Raw genomic sequence first — 21,346 nt, 5'->3', positions numbered from 1 at the left:
TGCCGGAAGGTGAAAGGAAGGTGTCGGAGAGGGCAGGACCGCCAGGGTCGACATGAGGCGGCACCCAGTACAAGAAGCTCCCAGAGCAGTAGCATAGGGACGTACCGGAGCAGGGCCGGAAGCCAGCACAGCAGAGGCCAGGGCCTCAGAGACGGGCCCCACGCGAGGCGGGTGCTGGAACGTGCAGCAGAGCACGCAACCATGAGGCAGCCCTGCAGGGCAGGGAGACTGGATATATAAGGAAGGATTCTGAGGACAGTGGGAGCCAGACTTCTCACCACTGGGGAAGGGAAGTGCACAACAGAAAAGATAAAGCCTAGAATGAACCCCACAGTGTCCAGCCAAAATCGGCAGATAGGTAGTCAAACACAGAAACAAACACAGACAAAAATGTGCATGTGACTATCTGTGGGTGCGTGTGTGCGCGCGCGCGCGCGTGTGTGTGCAAAACATAAACCAACCCTCTGGCTCCACCATCAGAAAAGTCTGGCAGCAGCAGCACCCAGGGCAGCGAACACACCTTGCACCAGTTCTCAGCTTTCACCCGCATCTCATTCGCCACCAAAAGGAACCAAACCCTCTTGGGGATACAGCCAACATCAAAGCTGGGCAAAGAGCATGTTCAAGTTGAGTCTAGAATGTCTTGTGCCATGAAACAGGGACGCGGTCAAAGAATAATGGCGGCATGATACAAGCACATAAAAGCTTGCTTTAAGGGGTTCCCAACGGCCAAATACGAGGCGATTTTTAACACCAAAATGAATGGTGAATGACAGAAATAGATTATAGCCCATTCAACGAAACAGGGGTCTAAGTGTGCACTGAGCTAAGAAATAACAAAAGAATAAACGAACAGAAGAAAAGGCTCGTCCTTATGGTAGAATGTCAACTAGTAAATACGGAATAACACAATTAGAAAATGATCACAGTAATAATCAATTCAGGTGAGCACTATCAATGAATACTTACACTAATGAGTCAAATCGGGTAGAAGAATGCATTTTACACAGTCTCCAAGTGCCTCCAATACTTGCCAGTGACAAAGGGGGTGAAAGGTAACTTCACAGTAAAGAAAACCTGGCAGACCTTGCTCGAGTGACCACGTGACCACCAGTAAAGACGCAAGTCAATGCCACCCGCCACCCGAAAGGCAGCATGAGAAGCACATGGCGCCACTTCAGTGAGGTGCCGGCCAGAAACGCACATCCTGGTCCGACTGTGAGAAATGCCAGGCAGCTTAAACTGAGCGGCGGCATACAAAATGGCGGCCTGTCATCTCCCAAAGCGCAAGGTCGCTCAGTGAATGAGAGACGGAAGAGTGGCTCCGAGCCGCCAGGGACTAGGGAGACGTGGCAACAGGCACGGCAAATACGGTGTCCCTGGAGCAGACCCCTCGGCTGCAGAGAACGTTCTGCTGAAGCCTCGGTGGGCCTCTCTGGGCGTCAGGATAAGACCTGTGGAGGATCGCGGTAGGTTTGAAATTGTTTCTTGGCCAGACCTCATCTCTACAATAAATCAAAAAATCAGCCGGGCACGGTAGCGCGCACCTGTAGTTCCAGCTACTGGGAAGGCTGAGGTGGAAGGTTCGCCGGAGCCCAGCAGGTGGAGGCTGCGGTGGCCAGGAGCGGCCACTGCACGCCAGTCTGGGCGACAGAGTGAGACTCCGACTCAAAAAAAACAAAAAAACAAAAAGAAACTGTTTCAGAATACAAGGTTAAAAAGAACAGCTGACACTTGCTCCTGTACTTTGTCTCTGAGGGAAAATGATCCTGATACAGAATCTAGAAATGTATCTGCTTTTCTTAGCTCTTAGAAATGCTATTGTCAGCTCAGAACAAGGTAAATTCGAATGTATGCAAAAATATAAATTAGCTTATCACAATCTTACTTTACTGCTAGGGAAGAATTCAACACTACCTAACATTTACGGCACAAAACAAATTTTAGGATTCAGAAAAAAACTGGTGAGAATTACAAAATTAAATAAACCTAATTAAAAATGCCTACGTGTATCAGCCTTTTGCACTAAGCATTTATTACCGCACATCACCGTATTTGCCTTTTGATCGAAAAGAAGAATGAACAAGAAAAGCAGTTTTTCTTTCTCGTATCAAAACATTACAAGCTGTGAGTGTAAACAACACTTTGGACGTCAGCCGTGCAGCGTGCACAGGTTTTCCACACAGATGACCCCGTGCCATACCTGTTGATGTGTCCAATGGCTGTGTTGATGGTGACTCGTGGGCCTCCGTCCTCAGGCCGCAGCACATACGGAGGGAAAACGTCGTCATCATCCACAACAGGGTCAATGTCAGCCTCGCCGGGATCCACTGACTTGGAACACTTGTTTCTCAAGATCTGAGCATTGTGGAAACAGAACTTATGATGAAAACACGTCTTCTCTGCCGTGTTAGCCGCCTGCCTCCGGACCCATGGAACAAGCTCTCCTGACAAGAGCCATCTCACTCCCTGAGCAGACTTGGGTCCTCCCAAACCACCTGCTGCAGAAGACGCCCCGTGAATCCCCGCCGCTCCCGGCACGTGGCGATGCGCCATGCAGTGGGAGCCCTCTCTGCACCGCGGCTGCGCACAGCCACCCACACCCACGACTGCCAGCCTCTCGTGAGTGCAGCTGCCTTGTCATCCCTCCCCGGTCCCTCAGCAGCCACCATGCCGCCCGCATTTATAATACCCTTCCCCAGGGATCCAGACAACCCTTGCACGATGTCACGACGCCCTCCAAGCACTTGCAAAACACTGCTGGGTCTTTCCGTTCTCAACTTCCGTACAGCGCACATATGCGCACCCCTTCTGAGACCATTCCCTGAAGAAAAGCGTTCTGTCAACTTTCAGGCCCACAGAGAATAATGAAGATGGCACATCCATCTTACCTTTTCAATAGCTTTGTAGGTTTTAAGGTCTTCCTCAAAGCTCTTGATCTTGTCTGTGTCCGCTAACATTATGTAATTAGAGATGGGCGCCCGCGCTCTGCCTTTCGACTGAACGTAGGAGCGATACTCAGTGGGCAGATCAAAACGAACCACCAGGTTGCACTTTGGTATGTCAACACCCTCTTCTACAACACTTGTTGCGATGAGCAGATTGGTCTCATGTGCTCGAAATTTCCTAAGGACCTGAAAAAAATCCACCAGGAAAAGCAATTCTAAGAACATTTCCAAAGAAAGCAATATAGCAAAAATAAATGACAGCTGTCATTTCTGACACACATGCTGGGCTTGCGACGTCTTAAGGCCAGGTTAAGGCAGATGATGGTATCACATAGAATCTACAATGCACAGACACACGAACCAAGAAGCTTTGACTTAATGACAGTTGTCAACTGAATGTGGCATGAAAATCAAAGTGCCTCTCCACTTTACTGAAACACCCATGTCCCAAATCACAGAACGCCTCTGGGTTAGAGGGAATGGTTTCTTTAATGACCACAAGTGGGTTTAACCAATGAAGTGACCAAATGACCCGCTTCTAGAGTTCTGTTGCTATTCTGCACCTACATAATGATACCTTGTACCTGTGGGACTGCCCACACTCCAAAGAGGTCAAACCTACCGCGAAAACCCCGAGTTCACCTGGATTTAAACTGCATGTAGGGTATTACTTATTTCCATCATTCTGGGAAATGTTCCATTTAAGGAGTCAGAATTGACTAAAACACAAAGTGAAAACTTTTCTTCACATGAGATTTAAAAAGGCATAACTCCCCAATCCAGGATAAATTCCATGATAACATAAGCCTATCTATCAGACTGACTCCTAGAATCCCCAAACCTGGAATATTAGCCAAAAGCTAGGACACTGAAAACGGCTTCAAGAGAAATTATGCCAAGTTAAATAATAAACTTTAAGTAAAAGGCTTTTGTTCACAAGTCAAAACACCATGTTTTAGCATCTTTACAAAGCTGTTTCCTACATTAAGACCTTGAAAAGCGTGAACAAACTTAAGCCATATTCTACAAAATACAGTGTTATTTTTTAAAGTGTCGGCTAAGATACAATTTCACTTATTTGTGTATTTGGTCTTTCCTGGTCGCCCAGGCAGGCCGGAGCGCACTGCACAATCACGGCTCAATGCAGCCCCTGGGCTCAAGCCATCCTCCTACCTCAGCCCCTGGAGCAGCTGAAATCACAGGTGTGAGCCGCTGCATCCAGCCTAAGGTGGGATTTACAATGAACAAAAGAAAGCACTTTCTGAGAAAAAATTCCAGCTGGTTAATTCACAGTCATATGCAGGCAACAGGAGTTATGGCTGTCCGTGTTTTGTTTTTCTGCCAAATGTACTTGTGTGACACCAGGCCATTAGAGCAGAGAGTGAACTGACTGATGGCAATTAAGACACAAAATTGGCCGGGCTCGGTGGCTCAAGCCTGTAATCCCAGCACTTTGGGAGGCGGAGGCGAGAGAATCACCGGAGCCCAGGGGTTCGAAGCCAACCTGGGCAACTCGGCAAGATCTCGTACCTACAATAAATCAAGAAAAATTAGTTGGGCATGGCAGCGCTTGCCTACAGTTCCAGCTACTTAGAATGCTGAGGCAGAAGGATCACCTGAGCTCAGCAGGTGGAGGCTGCGGTGGCCATGAGCATGCCACTGCACTCCAGCCTGGGGACAGAATGAGATTCTGACTCAAAAAAAGGACAGAAAACAGACGTGCCAGACAGCTCTTCTAATTCGGCACACACATCACTACAGCTACCTCATGGAGACAGCTAGTCGACATATGCACAAGTATCCTGTATTACGAAAACCTGCCGGGACTACAAACACAGGACCCCGCAGGCGGTCAGGCTGCACACGCCCCGAACGTTGCTATTGGACGATCACTTTAAGTTACCTCTTCCTGTTTTCTGAACTCGGCTTCCATCTGTTTGTTCCGCGGCTGATTCTTCCCAATGCCGTGTCCAGTTATAAAGTTGCTGCTGATATAAGCCAGCTCTGGGTCTTGTTTGCCAGCTTCCTTTATCAATCTAAGAAAATTAGATGCATTGGAAAGTTAAGGACTGCTGAGGGGAAGTAAAACTTTTGTTTTTAAGGTCTTCTTTAAAATGGAAATACAGTACATTTGCCAACATGCCTAGCAAAACAGTCTTGATTTTTTTTTTCCAACTTGCTTAAACAAAAATCACTGTCGCTCTTGACCACAAGGGCCTGTGGACCAAATGCTTATAACACCACATACAAGGCTAGCTGACACTGACAAGTGAACCGGCCACACTTCCGCCAACTGCTGATCTGGCAGTGGCAGGTTAGCAGAAACATGGCCCGGGATGAGACCAAGCTAGTCAGCGATGCACAGACCTTCCTCTGGGATGGGATGTCCAGTGAAGAGGCTCGCCTCCCTCCTGCAGAGCATGCGGCCTCGGCAGCGGCCCGCACCCTCCCCTGTGGCTGCACTCACAGGAGACAAGAACCAGCAAGCTGGATGCCAAAGCAAGCCTCTTGCCCCTACAAGTAGCGCAAAGGTCCCAGCTGTGTGGAAGAGGACTGCATTTCATCTCACTGGGCCGGCTCTTGGGAGAGAAGAGCCTCGCCATCTCAAGCCCCGATGCTTTCTGGTCCCTAGGCTGCTGCCCAAAGCTCTGCACAGCAGGGGATTGGCACAGTTCTGCCAAGGCAGCCCCCACCCCCACGCAGCCACACAAAGAAGAGACTTCTGAGCCCTGTCCCTCCTCCGGCCTGTTCCTCCATATTAGCCCAGAGTACTGGTAACCTAAGGCTAGCCTTCTAGCTAAGCGACAGCAAAGAGCTACAGGATGGATCGCGTTACACGGGCACAGAAGGTTAACAGTTAGCACTGCCATTACAGCTATTTTAGAAATATCCACATTCAAGAACTCAGCACACAGGATAAATGGTTCCACACCTGACATAAGTGATTCCACATGGCCCCTCTGAAGTCATGCTACATAGTATAAATTCCTAATAGAAAATTGCATATTTAAGTCCAATCATTCTTTCTCTTTAAAAACACATGAAACAGACTGATATCAAAGAGCTGCAGAGCCGTCCTGAGTGTCTCCAGCGGCTGGTCACGGAGCAGCCGAGTGTCCGGGGAGGGGAAGCTCTCCCGCAGACCCAGCACTTGTCCTGTCGGGGAGCAGCAGCTTCCTTGATGTGCTCCGAGGCTTTAAATCACAATAAACTAGTAACGCCGGGAACAGAAGGCAGTGTCACATGCAAACTAGAAGCGGGCTCAAAGTGTAGGATGTACGATAAGTTACCTTAGGAATATGGACTTCCAAATTTTCGTTTACATAAACACCAATTTGAAAGTAACAGGAGATTTTTAAAAATACATTTCCAGCGACTCCAATTAGGCAAAGAATATGTTTTACGTTGCCAAAATTCTCAATCTGGCAGACTTCAGTGAGCTGAGAAGTGGAACCACTAATAGTCAACTCATTTATCCTTCATAAAACCCACGTCAAAACCATAGAGAACAGAAGAGACAACATGCACATTAATAAATAAAACACCTTACAAGTGATATTTAAGTGCTGTATACCCACGCTGATCATGTGTAGAGAAAACGTATTTCTCTACTTTATGAATTTGAGGAATTCCCAGCCACATGCCCGCGACAAAGCTAGAGGCTTCAGGGAAAACAAAACAAGTGTCCACTTGTCCTGAGGAAGTTTACAAGTGACTAACACAAACTGCTTACAGATTTCCTAACACCACAGAATAGACGAGACAAAGTCTTATTGTTTCTTCTGATTTTTGCACTGAGTTTATACAAGTAATTCCACAAACAAGCTGTTTAATAAGCCATACTGTTTCCTAGTGCACACCCCTTCTGAAGCTGTCTGTAGCCAACAACCAGGTATTTTTTTTTATTTCCAAACCATCAGAGACCGATATTTTTTTTTAAATTTCATAAAAACGAACTACTAAGAAAATGAAGCTTAAAAAGCACTGAAATTCAAGCACCAATTGTATCATCTTCACCAGACATGAAATTACTGGCAAACTGCCAGAAGCAATGCTCACTCTCGATCCCTGCCTGAACTCACGGCAGAGGAGAGGCCTGGCGCCCGGCCACAGAGCCTGCGTTTATGTGCACATGCACACTGCGCCCCGGTGAAGACCAAGGACTGCCGGCCAAAGCGCGAAGTACGGACGGCAGGTTCAGCAACCTGAGCAGACGCATGACAGAGAACTGTGGCGTGACGAAGCACGCCAGCTGACGCAGATGACCACAGGAGGAAAGGCACCTCAAAGACACAAACACGCCATCTGAAATTTCTGCCCAGTCTTTGAAGTAGAGCATCAATGTCACGTTTAGTCGTGACCCTCACCCCTTACAGTTTCTTGTCAACGTGAGAAAACCCAATTTAATTCCTCTGTGGTCTTACTGAAAAATCCACCACTGATAGTTACAGCAGACCAATACTGCACACCCGCATGTGTACAATGATTGCCCAAGAGCCAGCATCTACTGGCTGCCAGATGATAAAACAGGTTTACACACATTGCCTCTAATAACAAACCGACAGGAGAGGGAGGTATCGTACTTTACAGATGAACGTGCTGCGGCTTTAAAAAGTTAACTACCTTTCACAAGGAATAAATCCAAAAAGTGAGCAGGAAAAAACCCAGGGCTTCCTGGGGGCAGAGCAGGGAGAAAGACAAGCGCCTGGCAGACTTCCTTTGCAGCATCACAAAGGAAGAAAGTGCAAGCCAAGGGATGCGGGACGTCGGGGGACCGTGGGGGCACGTCTCAAGTAGCACCCCGTGGCCAATACAGGAACGATCTGAGCAACAAAATAAGGAACACAGGATCAGATCAGAACCCAGAGTATGAAATAAACATGAGTTCACACCGACATGGACATGGCCCTCCCTAGGAAGTGGAGGTGAGTTCCTCCCTAGCAGAACGGGCTGTACTTGGGGGTTTGCTTCCAAAGAACACAGCAAGAGAAACATGGGGACTTCACAGTGGAAGAGTTGGCAAGCATTATCACAGCCAAGGCTGGAGTGTGGCTGCACACTGGCCACTCTGCAGCCAAACTCCGCCATCCACAGCCTCCTGATGTGATAAAAGGGCACGTTACCTCCATGGTATTTTTCCAAATCCCATAAGCCTAGCCTAACCCCAAGGAAAACAACCAACACAAGCGGGGGGCACCCCACAAAATCCTGACCGCCACTCCTACAGCTTGGCAAAGTCATCACAACAAGAAAAGACTGAGAAATGGTGAACGGACCAGGGGAGATGAAGAGACATGACAACCAAATGCAATATGATACCTTGAAAAGAGGGCTCTATCCCACACTGTCTAGTGATTAGGAAAAAATCAAATACAGACAAATGTGTTAGAAAAGAGAACACTAGTGGAAAAACCGGCAAAACCTGAATGAAGTCTGGAGTTCAGTTAACAGCAATACACCAAGGTCAGTTTTTCCAGTTGTGACAGGGACCCAAGATTCGGCAGCAGGGAAAGGGTGACAGGGGAACAGGACTCTGCACTAGCTTCCCCACGTTCCGTGAACCTAAAATTAGCCCAAATAAAAAGTTACTGGGAAAAAACAAGCGTGTGGGGAGGGGGACAGAGACAGGATGTGAACTAGGTCTGTCTAGCACGAGTGAATTACACAGTGACCAGAACACAGACTTGAGGCTGGAAGCCATTTTCTGCCACTTGATATCTGTGTAACTTGGGGGGTCACAAGCTGATTCCTGGTTCCCTCAACTGTAATCGGGTAAGAACATCGGCCCCCTCCCTCCCGGCAGGCTGTACAGAGTGTTGAAACATCTGTACAAGTAACTTGCAAGCCCCGATGCAAACAGGAGGCAGCAGAACAGCCACTGTGAGCCCGCGCACGCGTCTATGCCACTGCGGCGGGGCTGTGACGTATTTTTTTAACTAAGAGAATAGAAAACTGCATGTGCACCACAACAGCTGATCCTCCCAAGAAACTGTCCGCTAAAGAAGGGTCTTTCCTCCCATTAAACTGCTGGGAGGAGAGAATCTGGGTTTCAGGAAGCTTTTCTAAGCGGATCCAAAAGCTGACGGGAACAAGCCCTTCAGCGCGCGTTGAATCAGCTGCCTCAGACAACTCTTGATTCGTCATGCTGAAATTCACCCAATTTCAGCCACACTGCATGAAAGCTGACCGTAATTACGCTGGTCCTTAAAGCCAACAGGAGGTAACCGGCTGAATTTTGGATAAGCCTTTTCGAGCTGACACTCATGCCATGAAAAGTGGCACACCTCACAGTAAAAACACGGGCAAGGAGACAGGGGAAAGGCAGAAAGTAAACTCCCGCTTCTTCTCTCCAAGCCCCAGAGCATGTCTGAAACCCTCATGCCTCCCCCGTGGAGGCAGGGAGCAGGTCCACAAGCAGGCCTAGAACTGCGCCAGCATTAAACTTTCTGGACTCCCCACGTGCCTTTTCCCCACCCCAAGCCGAGCCGCCTCTCCTCAGCCACGCCCTCCCAGGCGTCTCTCTTAGCAGGCTTCCCGCCGGAAGGCACTGGTGCTCCATGTTCTGTGATGCTCCGGGCCGTCACGGCTGTGGAAAGAACTGGAAACCGGGCGCCAGGACGTTGGGACGCGGGAGCTGGGTCTGCTGTTGACTAGCAGTTTAACTTGAATCACTTTTCCTCCTGAGACACTTTCGCTTTTTTATAAAAGTAAGTGGGTTGGATTAGATAGTCAGTGAGGTCCCTTCCCGGCCTTAAACTTCTGGTTTAAATGTAACTCAGTACCTAAAGTGACTTTATTTCCCATTCATCAGAAGGATCAGGCTCAATGACCATGAAAATGCCAGGCTAAAAACTGCCAGGTGATTACTCTCGAGTCCAATTTCTCGTTACTCAAAAAAGTTTAAAGCCCCAAACATTCAGAAGCAGTTAAGAAAAAAAATCCCAAATTACTTCAGGAACAAAACTTAATTTTTCCTAGGAGATCACTACTGGCAGAAAAGGCTCTTGGAGATCAACTTTGGCCAATTAATGGATCTCACAGAAAAGCAGATTGTCTTAAGTACAAAATAAGGATGAATTTTTTGGCAGGAAATAACAGAGCATCTATCCACAAACCAAAAGGACCATATATTAAGGGACCATCTGACACAATCTGAAGTAGAGCTCCTTGGCTCCTTGGCTATATTCAGGAAAAATACACTTTTATTGAAGAAGGGAGAAAGGGCTAGAATCCACAATCCAAAATTTGGATTCACTGTCACCTTTGCTAATATTCTCAGAACCTTCCCAAACATTTTTATTCTCTTCTGATTCAGAAAATCAGAGTACATCTTAGTCTAAGAACTAATCCAAATAGTAAATCCAGTTATTTTAAACTTTTTCCACCGCAGCCTTGAAAACTTAAATCAGTATTTTTAAGGAAAAAAATTAGCATAAAAAGTTAGCAACAATAACCAGATAAAATGTATCCTATGAACTAGGTGCAGTGGCTCATGTCTGTACTCCCAGCACTTTGGGAGGCTGAGGAGGGAGGATTGCTGGAGTCCAGGAGTTTGAGATAAGCCTAGACAACAGTGAGACCTCATCTCTTAAAAAAAAAAAAAAAATTATTCTAAGACTACCTGAAGGAGAAAGCTTGATGTGAAATGTTTAACACAATGCCTAGCACATAGTTCTGGTTAATACATATCTAAATTAAATCTAACAATCGAATATAAAACAAGGAATGTTTACTTAAATGTAAATTATTTTTTCTATACTGTACTTGCCCTCTATTTTAAATGGATTAACATCCTTTAAAAAAAAAAAACTCAGTCATGTCTAAACTAGCCTTTTGGGAAAGCGACTATATTTATAAACATCCGCTCTGAGAATGCCAGTACACCGTCACCTATCAACAGCTATGGTACCAAGTCCAGGACACTCTATAACCCTGATGCTAGCTCTTAAAGCTGTGACAGTGTGTCACTTCACAAAATAAAAAGCTGCCTTGTTCTAATTTGAAGAAAGATGTCCATCTTAGAGATTTACCTGTTTAAGACAACCGCTGTGTATCTTCTTTCCACGAAAATAATTCCACATAGAATATTGGTAAATGGAGAAGGAAAATGTGTCTCTGGCTTCTCTTTTTCTTCAATTTCTTCATCCTCATCATCATCCTCAGAGTCACTCCAAGACACATAATTATCCTGATTCCTATTATTATACCACTCAACGCTTTCAAACTGCTGTCGCTCGTAAGGTTTATATTTACGGAGGATTTCAAGCAGTTTTATTACTTTAGGAGTTACAAATTTCAGGTCAAGTGAGGCAGGTGAGAAGTGCTCTTCACATAGTGCATGTATCTTCCTTAAGAAAGTGTCTGCAAACAGTAAAAACTTCCTGTGCAGCTCCTCTTGCTCATGCTTGATATATTTCTGCAGTTCTCTTACCATCATTCCAGCTACTTTATCTGCACACCAGGGTCCCAAAACTACCAATACTGCACGACAGTCTGAGAGTATCTGAAAAAAAAGAGGGAACATGCGAATGCTAATCAATAATCATGCAGTGTCTTTATACAGAGCTTAACTGGAATTTAAGTTGTCTTCAAAACACATTTACTCCATCAAAGAACAAACACTGAGGTGAATCCCCAAAGGCAGGGGGACCGTAGTCTTTTCAAGTGCCGTTATTTCATGTGTGTGTGTGTGTGTGTGTGTGTGTGTGTGTGTGTGTATGCCTACAATCATCTCCTTCTTCCAGCAAAAATAATCAAATAGAAACTAAAAGATGCAATTGTATGCAGTTAATAAGATTTAATTTTAGACGTGAAATTAGTTAGAACTAAACCTCAGTAATTTATTTCCTGCCAAATGACACAAAAAATCATGCAGCAGGGCAATGTGTTACCTTAGGTACCTAGGAAGAGCAACACAATTTTCCTTGGCCTTTGTCTAGGTACAATATCCCCTGGTTTTATGCCTTTTCCATTGCACTGAGCATTGAAAGAGAAGGACTAGGAAGGGTGGGTGAATTCTGGCCAGTCTCCAGCCAGCACCCTGGATGCAGTGGTTGGACAGTTCTAAAACCAGTACACAGCAGCCCTCCGTTCTCCTTCCTCCCTCTCTCCCTCTTTTTCTTCTTTTTAATGGTAGGAACTGACTTTACAGGTTGCAACAGGAAGTGGAGGAAGAAGGGACAAGGCAGCTGTCACTCCTGGGGCGGTGTCCACAAGCTGGGTTGGCGCCCTCCAAAAGCCTCTGCTATCATTTCAGTGAAAATGCCACCGCAAGGTCAGGGCTCCTCAACTTTAAAATCGCAGCTAAATCCAGACTCTGATCCTGGACGCCCCCACAGTGCCATGTCTTATAACTCTAGCTCAGAGCTGAGCATACAGTTTACAACGGAGGACTTGGCAATTCAACAGGCAACCAGAGAACAGACTGGGTTGAACGTGGACTTATCAAGAGTTCAGAGAAAGTTTTTCCCTGAATGCTGAAACAAAAGGAAAATAAATAAAAATAAACAAATGGAAAGGCTGAGAAGTTTGGGCACTGCTGCTCCAGAAAAAAATTAACAGGGGAGAAATTCAGTTCCACACGTAACAGAGCATGAACATCCACAAACGGCTGCAAAGCCTGAGGGCAGGGATTCTCGAGTTTACTGCATGGGATCACTGGAGGGCTTGTCAAAACTCAATTTAGGGCTGGGTGCAGTGGTTCGCACCCATAATCCCAGTACTTTGCGAGCTGAGGCAGGATTAGATTGCTTGAGTACAGGAGATCGAGGTCAGCCTGGGAAACATAGCAACCATTATTTAAAAAACTAATTACAAGATTAGCTGGGCATGGCAGTGTACGCCTGTAGTTCCAGCTACTTGGGAGGCTGAGGCAGAAGGATTGCCTGAGCCCAGGAAGCGGAGGCTGCCGTGAGCCATGAGCATGCCGTGAGCCATGAGCATGCCACTGCACTCCAGCCTGGGCGACAGAGTGAGACCCTGACTGAAAAAAACCCCAAAAAAACCCAACTTAGGATTTTGCAAACCTCAGAACCCACTTCTGAGGCCCCACCCAGATGCCACTGCTGCTGGTGTGAGGCCCGCCCTTCGGGGACCACTGTCCTGAGGGGTCTCTTCTCCAAGCTGTGCCACCCAGGGACAACAGGCTTGTACCCAGTCACATGCGCTACAAGACAGTGGGAGCATTAGTTTAGTCCAAGGCTTCAAGAAGGAACTCACTCACCTGATCAAAAATGAAACGCAAAAAACTGGACGCACTCCTGACACTTAAATAACCATGACATGAATCCTAACCCATCTCCTTAAGTCAGGGAGGGCTATACCTAATAACATAAACGTCTGCCAGGTAACAGTAAGCTCTACCTCACGTGGCATGCTCGATGAAAACGTCCAAGGAGGTAAAAAGACCTTAAACTAAAAAGTAGAGAAAACAGCCTCCTTCGAAGCATGTTTGCAATTCAATATTGAAAACAGAAGTTCTGTAAATACACTCACTAACTTTGCGCCTACCTGTTTGGAAATTAAAGTCGAGTCTCTTTCTCTTGAATGTACAGAAACGTTACAGTCGTTGATGAAGCTGAGAGCGTCTTCCAGCTCCATCAGCAGCCTCTCATAAAGACCACTTCGGTCAGCAAACGGCCCACAGTCCACCACGATCTCACATGGCTGAGAAGTATACCTTTAGAGCAGAAACAAAAGGTGTCCATAGTGTGGCAGTGGAAATGAAACTTTTAATTCAAAAAATTATTTTTCAAACAGCAAGGAAAAGAAGAAGAGATACTAAGATTTGCCTCTACTAATAGATATAAAATATTACCAGTGGACTGAGATTTCAGGTGTTTAATCATTTCTATTTTACAGTACTGAATATCCCCACAGCAAATAAGATACTTTTTACCAACCAGTAGACTCTTCCGGAAAACATGTTTTCCAAAGGAAAGGGCAGAGGCTAGGACTGAGCATTCCCTCCATTCTGCAGCGTGAGGCTGTGAGCTCCCCTGCCTTCTAACTCAGGCCTCCCACGAGGAGGGCCACGAAGGACACGCGCTCCAAGACACCCAGCAACTCTGAGTGAACAAAACCCGGGATGCCTTCCTCTGAGGCCTCACGAACACCTTGTGCTTCATGTTTCAAACACTCACTACTGCATTATGATCCACTTACATATCTAAATCCAAAAGAAGCTTCTAGCTTCACTCTGCACCCCTAGCGGGGACGAAAGGTTCAACAAGCCTTCCTGAAGAGGAACTTTGACAGCGCGAGGGGAGAGCCAAGCCCAACATGCTTGGGACCAGAGCGACCTTGATTTCGATGGTTTTTTGCACACTGGAGCATTCACGCACACATAACGAGGTGTGCGGGGAACGGACCCAGGTCTAAACATGCAGTTCATTTCTGCTTTGTATACACTGTGTACAGGTAGCCTGAAGGTAAGTGTACGCTACATTAACCACTCTGCACACGAAGCAAGTCTGACTGGGTTCTAATGCCAACACGTCACAGGAAGTCTCGTGGCACCGTGTCAATACTCAGGTCTTGGATACTGGTGCATTTTTAACTGTGCATCTTCCAGTTAGGGATTCTCAATCTGTATCATGTGTGCCTGTCAGATCTCAGGAATGGCCATGTGGGGCTGACATTCAAAGAATTTTGACAACAGATTTCACCGTTATCCCAGGTGTTTGTGTTTTGTTCCTTAGGCTTAGACTTCCAGCTTTGTCTCCTTAGGCACCAGCCAGAATGAGAAGCATGGATGTTCAAAATGCTTGTGAAACTCCACGATTACTTCTCAGAAGCAGAAATAAGGAGGAAAGATTTGGGGGAGGAGTTTTATCATTAAATGTCCACGCTATCAGAAATTCCTGGCATTTGCAAATATCACTTTTATTTCTGATGTCCTCGCAAGGAAAACTCCCCCTGCTTTCATTCACTTCTGCCCTCATTCCTTGGATCTTCCATGCCTTTCACAAAACCCGACAACCCGAATGGCACCGAAAATCCTACAAGTACATATGATGATTTTAATTAAGGAAAAGAAATAGAGGAAAGCCATACTTAAATACTACCGTTTTTATTTTTTTTTAGCCCAAATCAGAATGTACACTTAACCAAAGAGTCACATTCAGAGAATTAGGTAATGCTTATCCAACAGACTACTTATCAGGTTTACCTAGACGCTCCAACACTGCGACCTCTCCCAAAACTCCCAAGTAACACAAGCCAGCCCATGTAACTCAAGTAAGATGGAAGCAAAAGCACAGCCTCTCCATGTCAGAGCACTGGCTCAAGGAAGTCAGAAGCAACATGTCCTAAACAGCACAAGACCTATATTTCATATGGCACTTGGATGCCCAAGTTTGATGAATCTAAAACGGTACCTTTTCTTCTCACTCTACAAATAAAACACATTTTCCCCCAAATTCTTGGTAAATGCCAGGCACACTGCAAGGTATTTTCCATGCGGCAGTGTAACTGATCATCAAAGAATCCCATGAAACCACTGTCAACGCCATTTTATAGGTTCCAGGAGGTGACACAGCTAAGGTCACACAGCTTACAATGAGTGGAGCTAGTATTCAAACTCACATGTGACTCAACTACATCACCTGAGAAATCAATCTTCTCCATTTATTAGAATTGTCCAGGATGGGTGCGGTCGCTAGTGCCTACAATCCTAGCAATTTGGGGGGCCCAGGCGAGAGGACTGCCTAAGCCCAGAAGTTCAAGGCCAGCCTGGGCAATGTGGCAAGACCGCATCTCTGGAAAAAATAAAAAAATTAGCCGGGCGTGGTAGCGTGCACCTGCAGTCCCAGCTACTCGAGAGGCTGAAACGGAAGGATCACCCGAGCCCAGCAGACAGAGGCTGTGGTAGCTATGACCATGCCACCACACGTCAGCCTGGGCAACAGAATGAAGCTCCAACTCAAAAAAAAAAAAATAAGGAAAAGAAAAGATGTGTCCTAAGAACCACCATTTGGCAGCCATTAACCTTAAGACTAGTACAGACAATTTTGACATGAACTGAGTTAGCTGCCTTTAGTTAGAAACCTGTTTTCCTACTCTTTGTATTTACACAGGCCTCTTTCCACCAGCTTAAGCCAATAAGACTGTGTGTGTGCATGTGTGTATTTCAATTGATTTCAAAATAGTAACCCCCTCGAAGAGTCCCACGTAAAATTATGAACAGCCTCTTTCTCAGAAATCCACAACCCGTTTTCAAAATGGGATACCTCTAAATATTTCCGAGAATATTGCTGAACTGTCTAAATGAATTAATGTTCTTTCAAAGTACCACGTGAGACACTTAGGTCTGAATGACAAAGCAAGCACACTGACAGGAAGAACACCCATGTGCCGTCCCAGCCACTGACAGCCCCAGCAGGCGGAAGGGCTGACGCTTGCACAGCATGATCTCGTAAGCAGAAGAGCCTCTTCTGCTCTTCTCGGGGCACACACGCTTAGTCTTAACCTTCTACAGAGCTCTTCCGCCTGTTCAGTTCTTTTAACAGCTGTGTGTTCACCTAAACAGGGACCATCTGCGAGGCACTACAGATGACACGCAGGTTAACTTGACTCCGACCCCCCTCCTTGAAGCTAAGACAGCCAACAGTATGTACCTATCCAAGACCACCAGGTCAGTAGCAGTTTCAGCGTTACTCTGGAACATTCTCTCCAGCTTCTGAATCTTTTCTTCCAACTCCTCTGGATCACATTTTCCATTTAAAATGGAAGCAGTTAGTCCCAAAATGCGAGGGCACGATGGACAGTTTTCACAGAGCTAAAAGGAGACACCAACAGTAAAGACCCATTTTGCAAGGCCATAGTAAGAGAGACAACACCGTTAAATCACGAACAAACAATTTTATCAAAAAACAATTTGTTCAGTGAAAATATCCACAGACCAAGGACAACACAGTGTCGTCCATGATATTATTGCAGTTTGCCTAAAAAAGTTGTTTTTCAGAAAGACACAATTAGAGATGCTATGAAAGATTGCTGCATGCGGTTTATTTTATTACAATATTTAAAAGTTTATTGTAGGCTGGGCTCGGTGGCTCAGCCTGTAAACCCTGTACTTTGGGAGGCCGGGGCGAGTGGATGGCCTAAGACTATGAGTTCGAGACCAGCCCAGGCAACTTGGCGAGACCTTGTCTCTACAATAAATAAAAAATCAGCTGGGAGTGGTAGTGCACGCCTGTAGTTCCAGTTACTTGGAAGGCTAAGGTGGAAGGATCGCCGGAGCCTAGCAAGTCGACACTGGGGTGACCGTGAGCACACCACTGCACTCCAATGGAGTGAGACTCCAACTCAAAAAAAAAAAAGTTTATTGTAGATTTAAGTGAACGTTAATATTCATTCATTCATACACTGAAACCAAGTTCCCAATGTTGGTAACCATATGACTGCTTTGGAAATCTATAAAAATCTGCATATAGTCAGTAATTTGACCAAGATTTATTAAGACTGACAAAGTCCAAAAACTCACCTTCATAATTTCTCGATAGGGGTGGTCTAGGATTGCCAGATGACACTCATCAAACACCAAAAGGTTAATGTCTGACAGTGATAAGTAACCATTTTTCAAAACATTCAAGGCGACATAGCAAGTCATGATGAGAACCTAAAATAAAGCTGACATCAGTGTACGGACATAACATTCACCTGCCTGGACACGCTTACATAAACTCAGACCACAGAACCATTATATCACAGATGAGGATCAAGAAATTCACTAACCAAAACTAAAACAAAAGTTCTAAATTCTAATTTCATCCATTGGAACCAAGAGGAAAACCAGGGGAAAGACCGGGAGGAAGAACTCTCGTAACGGAGCCGAAGTCTCCCTCAGATTTCTGGGTTCCTGCTCCAGCCACATTCTGATGGGTGAGAGCTGTCAATCCAGGGAAATCACAAAACAGCTCCAACTGTTTTGAGAAATGTTTTTCTTCTGTTGAACGGACAAGGTTCTCTGGAAGAAGACAGAAGCCAAATGTTCCTGTCGTCGCCCCCCATTGTGTGGCTACTTCAGCGCTTTGTAACCGAGGGCCTGACCCAAGAGCGAGTACCAGTGTAGACTGTGGGTCGTTTCAGGTGGCCTGGAGAGCACCTCCCCACTGCTGTGTACGCCCCAACACCAACACACAGAAAAACCCCATGTGCTGGCTACACAGAGACACGTCAGAGAAGTCCCTGCCAAAGCCCTAAGAGCTCAACCAAGAAATGCCCCCAGTCTCAAGATACTTAACTCAAGAAAAAACTTTCTGAAAGCAGACTATCTGCAAATTGGAAACAGGTCATAGAAATCTGTGTTTTTAAGCAAGTAAATCCACTGAAAGTGGTTTCTTTTCTATAAAGTAAGAGCAACAAAAATTGGTCATTTATTTGGTTCTAAGCTGAGACTTGTAGTCGGAGAGCATGCACAGGACTAGTTTCTAAGCTGAAAAAGTACGGAAAAGTAGAGTCTTCAAACCTAACTCAGACAACCAAGGCTACAGGTCATCTGACAAACCCAGTCAGGGACTTGTAGGTACTTACCAGGGACATTTCTCCACAAGTCTTACCTGGTGCTTAGTGAACTCTTGGGTCCATCTCTCTTTTGTCCAAGACGCATTTACTTCCAGGTCTGAGTATTCCCCAACCTTGAGATCTGAGTGAGTTCTGACAGCTGACACTTGTTGAGCAACCTGGTTTGCTGATCACAAACATAACACTCCATGTAAATATGAGAAAGTGTACCTAGCTGGCTCCCTAGACTACTCATGACTGACAGGTGCGGAAATCCTTACCACTAGATACTAGACCTAACCACCATTTTTTAATAGCCAATTTAAAATCACAGTGCCAAGGTTACCATCTAAAATGTACTTACTAGACTCGTCACCTCACTTTCTGCCACTCACTTCAGAGAACCTCACGCCACCTTTCTTCTCCACGGCTGATTTTCTCTAACCTAAGACTACACCTTCTAGGCTCAAATGGCAGCCATTCCAAATCCACCCTCCTGCTTACTTCAGTAAAATCAGCAAGAAATAAGACGGTCAGTCATAGCTAAAGCACATGATAACGCTGAGACAGTCTTCAGAGAGGGAGAGGAGTGGCATGAACCTATCGGGAGCTATCAGCTCAGGCTCATGTTTCATGCTTTTGATTTTGATACATAACCCCAAAGACATAAAAATCAGTATTTTAAGCTCTTACTGAATATGTAACTTTTAGAGGCATATAACTTTCTTTCTACAACTAGTGCAATAAAAATCAGAAATCAAAAAAGTTACCTAACCACAATTAGCATACTTGGTGAGGCTAAAATATCAGGAACAAAAAGAACTATAACAACTTGGATTAGATTATGTTCCAAAAGTTATTTATTCAACGGTCAGGGAGAATCAGGACATTGAAGAGAGATGCCATGACGTTAACAAGTAAGACAGAATAATAGTTCTGCCAGTCAAGCTTTTGCAAAAACATTCGCTTTTAAATGCTCTTTTATTTTTCTTTTTTGAATTGGGGTCACACTCTGTCACCCATGCTGGAGTGCATGGCCCACCACAGCCTCAAACTCCTGGATTCAAGCGATCCTCCCACCTCAGCCTCTGGAGTAGCTGGGATTACAGGCACACGCCACACCACAGCCAGCTAATTTCTTGTTCATATTTTTGTAGAGACAAGGTCTTGCTATGTTACCCAGGCTGGTCTCAAACTCCTGGGCTCAAGCAATCTTCCCACCTCAGCCTCCCAAAGTGCTGGGATTACAGGCATGAGCCACTATGCCCAGCCTTAACGCACTTTCCCTTCGAAAGTTTAACCCAATGCAATACCCACAGAGAAAATCTGCTTAAACATGCAATCTCAGCCCATTTCCTCCACACAATTGGATAAAATAATGTTTTATTACCAGAGTTGACCAAGAACACCGTCCTTTTTCCATTTCTGCTGAAGTCTCCCCTGATCTGATAGGACAGCTCTTTAGTGAGTAGTACTGCAATGAATGTCTTCCCTGAGCCAGTGTTTAAGCAGACGATGGTGTTATGATCCAGAGCTGCTTCAAGCAGTTCGACCTAGGAATACGGTGGAAAAGTTGGCAGGCTTCTTATCCAAGGACAAAATTGAGAAAACTGGATCTTGTTTTAAATCAAGAAATGTCACTGTGCTCTGAAATCTCCCTCCAATACATTTACCCCCAAACCCCCTAGTCCCTACGTCGTTACGCAGTAACAAGCAGAAGGCTGCCTGCTGTGCATGGCTGTGCGGTGGACATACACGCCGAAACGGCATCCGGCCCTTCTTTAACAGTCACGCTGTACCCCGAGAAGACTTTCCCGGAGTGACAGGAATGACTGAACTCGGAGTACTTGTGGCTCTGCCAGCTCATGGCTGAGTATCTTCAAGCTAACCAGACTCCTGCCAGCTCCTCAAGACAGACACACCCGAGGGAATATTCACGAACAGCCTGGTTGTCAGAGGGAAGAACTAGACCTTCACGGACACCACCATCAAACCCAATTCCCCAGCAGATGTTAGACAAGAAAAGAACTACTGAGAATAAAAGGGCTTTGGATGCGGAGATCAGCCAGAAGAGGGAGGCTGGAAAGTTGGGTCAACTCTCTGCTAACTTACTCCGACTAGCGAAGAATGCTCCGGTATTAGTGTTCGCATTAGTACCTGATATTTTCTTGGCGTGTAAATGTTATCATGAATTGCTTCTTGTTGCCATGGCAGTCCAAAGAAAGGACCCATTGGTGAGGAAGCAGGGGTCATGAGCTGCAGGCCTGCCATGCTGAGGGGTTGCAAAGCAGGGCCTTTCATTCATCCAGTGTTTCTTTCATTGCATTTTGTTCTAGCACAGCTTACTACAAAAGGGAAAAAGAACACATTACACAACCATGCAGGATTAAAACCAAAAAGCAGCACAGAAACCAGAGGAACATCGGAATATCATTCCTATGAGCCTTTTCAGACTCTTCCTATAACTGTCTTAGCTTCTTCTCGATCTAAGAGGATCATATTGAAAGTCGAGCCTTCTACACCTGACCCAGCAATTCTATACCAAGAAACTTGTCTAAAAGAAAGAATCAGATAACTGCACAAAGACATAAGTACATGAATCTTTGTGGCTGCATTACTGCTTAAAAACAAGAAATAACTTTAAAATCTATGAGTTAAAAATTAGCTAAATAAATTATGGTATGACTATATAATGAAATATTTTGAATCTATTAAGATTATAATACACACCTATATTTACTCACATAGAACAGTCCATCACACATCTTTAAAAGAAATTATGTACAGTATGACGACTTGTTAAGTATATATGCATATATAAGACATATATATATATGTAAATATACTTCAAACATTCTCTGTGACTTCTATATTATTACCGGCAAAATGACAGT

At 45.4% G+C, this 21,346-nt stretch overlaps 1 protein-coding gene across 1 annotated transcript in view; it reads right to left on the bottom strand.

Annotated features, from left to right (window-relative positions):
* The window catches only part of DICER1 (dicer 1, ribonuclease III), a 47,891-nt gene extending 27,089 nt beyond the window's left edge, over positions 1-20,802 (bottom strand). The window contains exons 1-10 of the mRNA XM_021712890.1: positions 20,610-20,802; positions 19,843-20,005; positions 18,509-18,639; positions 17,434-17,568; positions 16,565-16,725; positions 13,458-13,626; positions 10,979-11,451; positions 4,852-4,984; positions 2,892-3,134; positions 2,204-2,358 (exon numbers count right to left, since the gene is read on the bottom strand). Coding sequence (XP_021568565.1) covers positions 2,204-2,358; positions 2,892-3,134; positions 4,852-4,984; positions 10,979-11,451; positions 13,458-13,626; positions 16,565-16,725; positions 17,434-17,568; positions 18,509-18,639; positions 19,843-20,005; positions 20,610-20,753 — 1,907 coding nt within the window. The 5' untranslated portion in view covers positions 20,754-20,802. The remainder of the gene's footprint in view (positions 1-2,203; positions 2,359-2,891; positions 3,135-4,851; positions 4,985-10,978; positions 11,452-13,457; positions 13,627-16,564; positions 16,726-17,433; positions 17,569-18,508; positions 18,640-19,842; positions 20,006-20,609) is intronic.
* Between the last annotated feature and the right edge of the window lie 544 nt (positions 20,803-21,346).

The sequence above is a fragment of the Carlito syrichta genome, unplaced genomic scaffold (assembly GCF_000164805.1).
Source record: "Carlito syrichta isolate Samal-C Ts95f unplaced genomic scaffold, Tarsius_syrichta-2.0.1 Scaffold303688, whole genome shotgun sequence".
NCBI lineage: Eukaryota > Metazoa > Chordata > Mammalia > Primates > Tarsiidae > Carlito > Carlito syrichta.
Note: the sequence above shows the minus strand (reverse complement) of the source record. Positions and strands in the feature narration are given on the sequence as shown.